The sequence below is a fragment of the Salmo trutta genome, chromosome 12 (genome assembly GCF_901001165.1).
Source record: "Salmo trutta chromosome 12, fSalTru1.1, whole genome shotgun sequence".
Taxonomy (NCBI): Eukaryota; Metazoa; Chordata; class Actinopteri; order Salmoniformes; family Salmonidae; genus Salmo; species Salmo trutta.
The window spans coordinates 41,710,860-41,719,496 of NC_042968.1; the positions used below are offsets into that span (position 1 = coordinate 41,710,860).

The following is an 8,637-nucleotide window of genomic DNA, read 5'->3' on the forward strand; positions in this document are numbered from 1 at the left end:
TAGGTAGGAGCAAGCCCATGTAATGCTTTGTAGGTTAGCAGTAAAACCTTGAAATCAGCCCTTGCCTTAACAGGAAGCCAGTGTAGGGAAGCTAGCACTGGAGTAATATGATCAAATTTTTTGGTTCTAGTCAGGATTCTAGCAGCCGTATTTAGCACTAACTGAAGTTTGTTTAGTGCTTTATCCGGGTAGCCGGAAAGTAGAGCATTGCAGTAGTCGAGCCTAGAAGTAACAAAAGCATGGATTAATTTTTCTGCGTCATTTTTGGACAGAAAGTTTCTGATTTTTGCAATGTTACGTAGATGGAAAAAAGCTGTCCTTGAAGCAGTCTTGATATGTTCTTCAAATGCCAAAGATCTGCAAAGGCTGTAATTGCTGCAAATGGAGGATTCTTTGACAAAAGCAAAGTTTGAAGGACACAATTATTATTTCAATTAAAAATCATTATTTATAACCTTGTCAACATCTTGACTATATTTCCTATTCATTTTGCAACTAATTTCATTTCATGTATGTTTTCATGGAAAACAAGGACATTTCTAAGTGACCCAAAACTTTTGAACGGTAGTGTATATGATTTAGTTATTAAAATATTAATTTGGCCAACATCCCTTGTGTAGGGTTGGCAGGTAGCCTAGTGGTTAGAGCGTAGGACTAGTAACCGGAAAGGTTGTAAGATTGAATCCCCGAGCTGACAAGGTAAAAATCTGTCGTTCTGCCCCTGAACAAGGGATGTGTTTTCTGTTAGTCCAGATTGTCAAGCAAGCCTTCTATACTGGGTAAACCTATAAGGTAGCGAGGGATGTGTTTTCTGTTTGTACAGATTGACATAATGGATTTATTGTCGTCTTGAAAACGCAAACCAGGATATTGAAGTGCCAGAAGTCGGTATGTTTTGTTTATTGGTTGTGTGGTGCACTGGCACAGAAACCTGTTAGTTGGAAAATGTGTTGCATATTGTAACGGTAGTCGTACGTAATGGACCAAGGCGCAGTGGGTTGAGTGCTCATCTTAAATTTATTTGAACACTGAACAAAACAAGAAAACGATCGAATGAACAGTGTTGTAGGCTAACACACAGCAGTACAACAACAACTGGTGAAAGTGACAGGTGAAACAAGGCTACCTAAGTATGACTCTCAATCAGCAACAACAATGTACAGCTGTTCCTGATTGAGAGCCACACCAGGCCAACACAAAGAAATACACAACCTAGAAAACCATAGAAATACAAAACAAGAACATTACCCAAAAACCCCGGAACACATAAATCAAACACCCCTCTTACATAAATACATATCCCATAAACCCCAAACCACATAAAACAAATACCCCCTGCCACGTCCTGACTAAACTACAATAACCCCTTATACTGGTCAGGACGTGACACATATTTTATATAATTATAAATATGGCATCAAAATGTTGAAAATCTGATTTCCTCATAGCTGATGATTGTCTGCAGCCAGCTCTGATCGTAGTGTAATGAAACAGGCAGGTAGAGGTCCTCTGTGTGTCGTCAGTGAACCCTCAACCTTCTAGTCGGCTCTGATCGTAGTGTAATGAAACAGGCAGGTAGATCTCCTCTGTGTGTCGTCAGTGAACCCTCGACCTTCTAGTCGGCTCTGATCGTAGTGTAATGAAACAGGCAGGTAGATCTCCTTTGTGGTCGTCAGTGAACCCTCAACCTTCTAGTCGGCTCTGATCGTAGTGTAATGAAACAGGCAGGTAGATCTCCTTTGTGGTCGTCAGTGAACCCTCAACCTTCTAGTCGGCTCTGATCGTAGTGTAATGAAACAGGCAGGTAGATCTCCTTTGTGGTCGTCAGTGAACCCTCAACCTTCTAGTCGGCTCTGATCGTAGTGTAATGAAACAGGCAGGTAGAGCTCCTTCGTGGTCGTCAGTGAACCCTCAACCTTCTAGTCGGCTCTGATCGTAGTGTAATGAAACAGGCAGGTAGATCTCCTTTGTGGTCGTCAGTGAACCCTCAACCTTCTAGTCGGCTCTGATCGTAGTGTAATGAAACAGGCAGGTAGATCTCCTTTGTGGTCGTCAGTGAACCCTCAACCTTCTAGTCGGCTCTGATCGTAGTGTAATGAAACAGGCAGGTAGAGGTCCTCTGTGGTCGTCAGTGAACCCTCAACCTTCTAGCCTGTAACCCTGTGTGGCATCTATTGTGCCACAAAAGCAAAGTCGATATCTACCTTTATAAAATTAGGGTCACTACAGTTATTGTTATTTGTGGTCGTAATCATTATTTTGAGTTCATTCTATGACAGGGTGTTCAATTGATTTTACAGTAGAAGGGGGGGGGGGTCATGTGGAAATATATTTTACTTTGAGGAGGGGGGTGCATTTATTTTTATGACGCCTTGAGTTGGACCAGCCCCAGTAAATCTGTCCCTTACAAATATTATTTCAATCATATTGCTTTCATACAGACAGACAAACACACACACACACATTGCCTACAGGTCCGATATAGTAACAGATCTGATATCTGACAAAGTAAACATTATATATTAAACATTGTAAACTTTGTCATGTTGTATAGAAATTCAGTTTTGCATTAAAGTGCATCAATATGACAGTATCACATCAACTCAATCAGTTATATGATTTGATCTTTAGAGTGAAAGATTTAGAGAAACTGTTTGAAGTGCTGTGGTCTGTAGTCAGTGCTGTTTGAAGTGCTGTGGTCTGTAGTCAGTGCTGTTTGAAGTGCTGTGGTCTGTAGTCAGTGCTGTTTGAAGTGCTGTGGTCTGTAGTCAGTGCTGTTTGAAGTGCTGTGGTCTGTAGTCAGTGCTGTTTGAAGTGCTGTGGTCTGTAGTCAGTGCTGTTTGAAGTGTCATGGTGTGTAGTCAGTGCTGTTTGAAGTGTCGTGGAGTGTAGTCAGTGTTGTTTGAAGTGCTGTGGTCTCTAGTCAGTGTTGTTTGAAGTGCCGTGGTGTGTAGTCAGTGCTGTTTGAAGTGCTGGGGTCTGTGCTGTTTGAAGTGTTGTGGTCTGTAGTCAGTGCTGTTTGAAGTGTTATGGTCTGTAGTCAGTGCTGTTTGAAGTGCTGTGGTCTGTGCTGTTTGAAGTGTTGTGGTCTGTAGTCAGTGCTGTTTGAAGTGTTATGGTCTGTAGTCAGTGCTGTTTGAAGTGTTGTGGTCTGTAGTCAGTGCTGTTTGAAGTGTCAGGGTCTGTAGTCAGTGCTGTTTGAAATGCTGTGGTCTGTAGTCAGTGCTGTTTGAAGTGTCGGGGTCTGTAGTCAGTGCTGTTTGAAATGCTGTGGTGTGTAGTCAGTGCTGTTTGAAGTGCTGTGGTGTGTAGTCAGTGCTGTCTGAAGTGTCGGGGCCTGTAGTCAGTGTTGTTTGAAGTCCGTAGTCAGGGCTTGTTTTGACGGACCTGTAGCTGCTCCTTGATTTGTTACAAGGCTGAGTAGCTGAATGACCTTTCGCTGAATCGCCCACCAACCCACATCAAGAGCCTTTAACAGACAGCCAGGAGAAACACAAAGGCTCAGGCATACACTTGACTGTTCACACACACACACACACACACACACACACACACACACACACACACACACACACACACACACACACACACACACACACACACACACACACACACACACACACACACACACACACACACAGATTGTCCTCTGCCAGGGAGTCTTTCAGGCAGGAAGCTGATGCCAGAACTCCATTGAGGTCTTCCCCATAGAGAGAGAGAGAGAGAGAGAGAGAGAGAGAGAGAGAGAATGCTTCTCCTGTCTTTGTGTGGCATCATCAGAAGATTGTGTTTGCAAAAGCATCACCCCTGAAATAGAATCTCATATAAACGTTATCATCAAAATATGATTGACTGTTTGGGATCATCGTTCAGTTTTCTTCCTGAATCGTTAAGTCCCTGTCAAGTGGGTCTTTGTGTAACACCGTAGACTGATCACGTTAATCAATGCCTTCAATTAATCAGTCTGCCATCTGATAGGGCTCCAATTCAGACAGCAAATGACGTTTGGCGTCTCTAACAATGTGTAGAGGGTTGACGTGTGGAGTCTCTAATGACGTGTAGTGGTTTGTGTCAGCGGTGTTGTAGTTCTTTGTGTCAGCAGTGTTGTAGTTCTCTGAACCCATCTGTAACCCCGTCGCTGCTCTAACGTGTGTCTATGGAGGGAGTGGATGGGCGCTGGACGAGTACGAGAGCAGAATTGAGAATTGTCGCTGGTACTACCAGTTACCCTGACTACAGTGAGTACTGTCGAGTCCAGATATTGTAGTGACCTTAACTTAACACCTAGCAACCTTATAAAGAGGTTTAGACCTCTTGGCGTAACGGTTGAGGTGTTGGCTGGACAGTCGCTGGACCTGGGTTCGAGTCCCGGTCAAGACTACCCCTGGAATACAATACAATATGTAAAGTACCAGTTCCAATACACTCTTAGAAAAAAAGGTGCTATCTAGAACCCAAAAGGTTTCTTTCGCTATCCCCATAGGAGAACCCTTTTTGGTTCCAGGTAGAACCCTTTTTGGTTCCAGGTAGAACCCTTTTGGTTCCAGGTAGAACCCTTTTTGGTTCCAGGTAGAACCCTTTTTGGTTCCAGGTAGAACCCTTTTTGGTTCCGGGTAGAACCCTTTTTGGTTCTGTATAGAACCCTTTTAGGTTCTATGTAGAACCCTTTCCACAGAGGGCTCTACCTGGACACCTAAAGGGTTCTACCTGGACACCAAAAGGGTTCTACCTGGAACCAAAAACGGTTCTACCTGGAACCCAAAAGTGTTCTACCTTGACACCAAAAGGGTTCTACCTGGAACCCAAAGTGGTTCTACCTGGACGCCAAAAAGAGTTATCCTATGTGGACAGCTGAAAAACCCTTTTGGAACCATTCTTTTTTCTAAGAGTGTATTGCTCATATCAGATGTGTAGGATAATGACTTGGTATAAAGCCTCTGGCCCCGAGGCATTACATACACACTGTTAATATTGTAGTGAATTTAAGTGGCTCTTTAGAAATGATCATTTCACCAGCAAACTTCCCTGGCTGAGACACCAAGCCATTGAAGCAGACGTATCCTTTACAGATACAGAGCGCTCGTACCTTCTCAAATTGCCAGGCAGCTTTTCTATTGTTTGATGAGGAACATTGACTCTCTCGAATACCAGTTACCGTGAGTCCCCTGGTGATGCAGGACTCTGTAATCAGTCACCGCTTGTAATTAACCTCTCGTATTACTTCTTAACGTCTGCCTAAGGAAAACAGTCTTCATCGGAGAACATTAAACATTCCCCCCAGCTGTGTTGTAATGAAACATGGACATCATGTAGTCTACGTCTCATACAGTATCATGACTTACAGAGGTAGATCATGTATCAACAATAACACCACTGTAGATATAAGACTATTCCCTCATATATCACTGACTGTAAAGACATGTTGTTAAGGGTCATCAGGGACTGTAAAGACATGTTGTTAAGGGTCGTCAGGGACTGTAAAGACATGTTGTTTAGGGTCATCAGGAAGGGACTGTAAAGACATGTTGTTAAGGGTCATCAGGGACTGTAAAGACATGTTATTAAGGGTCATCAGGGACTGTAAAGACATGTTGTTAAGGGTCGTCAGGGACTGTAAAGACATGTTGTTAAGGGTCATCAGGGACTGTAAAGACATGTTATTAAGGGTCATCAGGGACTGTAAAGACATGTTGTTAAGGGTCATCAGGGACTGTAAAGACATGTTGTTAAGGGTCATCAGGGACTGTAAAGACATGTTGTTAAGGGTCGTCAGGGACTGTAAAGACATGTTGTTAAGGGTCATCAGGGACTGTAAAGACATGTTGTTAAGGGTCGTCAGGGACTGTAAAGACATGTTGTTAAGGGTCATCAGGGACTGTAAAGACATGTTGTTAAGGGTCATCAGGAAGGGACTGTAAAGACATGTTGTTAAGGGTCATCAGGGACTGTAAAGACATGTTATTAAGGGTCATCAGGGACTGTAAAGACATGTTGTTAAGGGTCATCAGGGACTGTAAAGACATGTTATTAAGGGTCATCAGGGACTGTAAAGACATGTTATTAAGGGTCATCAGGGACTGTAAAGACATGTTGTTAAGGGTCATCAGGAAGGGACTGTAAAGACATGTTGTTAAGGATCATCAGGGGCTGTAAAGACATGTTGTTAAGGATCATCATGAATGGACTGTAAAGACATGTTGTTAATGGTAATTTTGTCTCTTTCTTTCTCTCTTCTTTCTCTCCCCTCTCCTCTTCTCCCCCCTCCCCCTCTCCCCCCTCCTCCCACCTCCTCCTCCAGACAGCCCAGACGGTCCTCCTGGTGGTCGCAGCCTTCCTGACCTGTTGGATGCCTCATCACATCATCGCCATGTGGGTGGAGTTTGGAGTGTTCCCGCTCAACGACGCCTCCTTTGCGTTGCGGATCATCTCCCACTGCCTGGCGTACGGGAACTCCTGCATCAACCCCATCCTGTACGCCTTCCTGTCAGAGAACTTCCGGAAGGCCTGTCGACAGGTGTTCACCTGTCGGTTCCTCTACCCTCCACCCCCACAGGAGAAGGTGGTGCGCATCCGCATGGAGAACTTCTCAACTACACACTCTATTACCACTAATATCTGACACCACACTCTCTATTACCACTAATATCTGACACCACACTCTCTATTACCACTAATATCTGACACCACAATCTCTATTACCACTAATATCTGACACCACACTCTCTTTTACCACTTATATCTGACACCACACTCTCTATTACCACTTATATCTGACACCACACTCTCTATTACCACTAATATCTGACACCACACACTCTATTACCACTAATATCTGACACCACACACACTCTCTATTACCACTAATATCTGACACCACACTCTCTATTACCACTAATATCTGACACCACACTCTCTATTACCACTATATCTGACACCACACACTCTATTACCACTAATATCTGACACCACACTCTCTATTACCACTGATATCTGACACCACACACACTCTCTATTACCACTAATATCTGACACCACACTCTCTATTACCACTAATATATGACACCACACTCTCTATTACCACTGATATCTGACACCACACAAACTCTCTATTACCACTAATATCTGACACCACACTCTCTATTACCACTGGTATCTGACACCACACACTCTCTATTACCACTAATATCTGACACCATACACACTCTCTATTACCACTGATATCTGACACCACCCACTCTATTACGACTAATATCTGACACCACACTCTCTATTACCACTAATATATATTACTACTAATATCTGACACCACCCACTCTTTTACGACTAATATCTGACACCACACTCTCTATTACCACTAATATCTGACACCACACACTCTCTATTACCACTAATATCTAACACCACACTCTCTATTACCACTCATATCTGACACCACACTCTCTATTACCACTAATATCTAACACCACACTCTCTATTACCACTAATATCTGACACCACACACTCTCTATTACCACTAATATCTGACACCACACACTCTATTACCACTGGTATCTGACACCACACTCTCTATTACCACTAATATCTGACACCACACACTCTATTACCACTGATATCTGACACCACACTCTATATTACCACTAATATCTGACAAACACACACACTTACGCACACACACTTACGCACACACACACACTTATGCACACACACACACACACTTATGCACACACACACACACACACACACACACACACACACACACACACACACACACACACACACACACACACACACACACACGCACATAGTCCACCACCAATATCTGAGCTGAGGGAAGGGGAGGACAGGACGTGGACTGGGATTGGGACTAACCAGCTCGTTTGGATTTCAAACACATGAATCTCTTCATGAAGCAGCCAAAATGAATCTCTTCACAAAGCAGCCAAAATAAATCTCTTCATGAAGCAGCCAAAATGAATCTCTTCATGAAGCAGCCAACATGAACCTCTTCATGAAGAAGCCAAAATGAATCTCTTAATGAAGCAGCCAAAATGAATATCTTCATGAAGCAGCCAAAATGAATCTCTTCATGAAGCAGCCAACATGAATCTCTTCATGAAGAAGCCAAAATGAATCTCTTAATGAAGCAGCCAAAATGAATATCTTCATGAAGCAGCCAAAATGAATCTCTTCATGAAGCAGCCAAAATGAATCTCTTCATGAAGCAGCCAAAATGAATCTCATTTTGCAGACAGAAGTACTCTTCAACTGCTGCCTTTATTGGCCATTAATTATTGAGTTGTTGACCAGGCAGCTTGTGGTGGATTCACATACAGACCTGAAGTGGGGGACAAGACTGGGACTGGGACAAGACTGGGACAAGACTGGGACTGGGACAAGACTGGGACTGGGACAAGACTGGGACTGGGACAAGACTGGGACTGGGACTGGGACAAGACTGGGACTGGGAATGGGACTGGGACAAGACTGGGACTGAGACAAGACTGGGACTGAGACAAGACTGGGACTGGGACAAGACTGGGACTGGGACTGGGACAAGACTGGGACTGGGACTGGGACAAGACTGGGACTGAGACAAGACTGGGACTGGGACAAGACTGGGACAAGACTGGGAATGGG

At 43.7% G+C, this 8,637-nt stretch overlaps 1 protein-coding gene across 1 annotated transcript in view; it reads left to right on the forward strand.

Annotated features, from left to right (window-relative positions):
• Positions 1 to 7,508, forward strand: part of galr1b (galanin receptor 1b) — a 45,102-nt gene extending 37,594 nt beyond the window's left edge. Inside the window, exon 3 of the mRNA XM_029768338.1 lies at positions 6,299 to 7,508. Coding sequence (XP_029624198.1) covers positions 6,299 to 6,619 — 321 coding nt within the window. The 3' untranslated portion in view covers positions 6,620 to 7,508. The remainder of the gene's footprint in view (positions 1 to 6,298) is intronic.
• Positions 7,509 to 8,637: the final 1,129 nt, after the last annotated feature.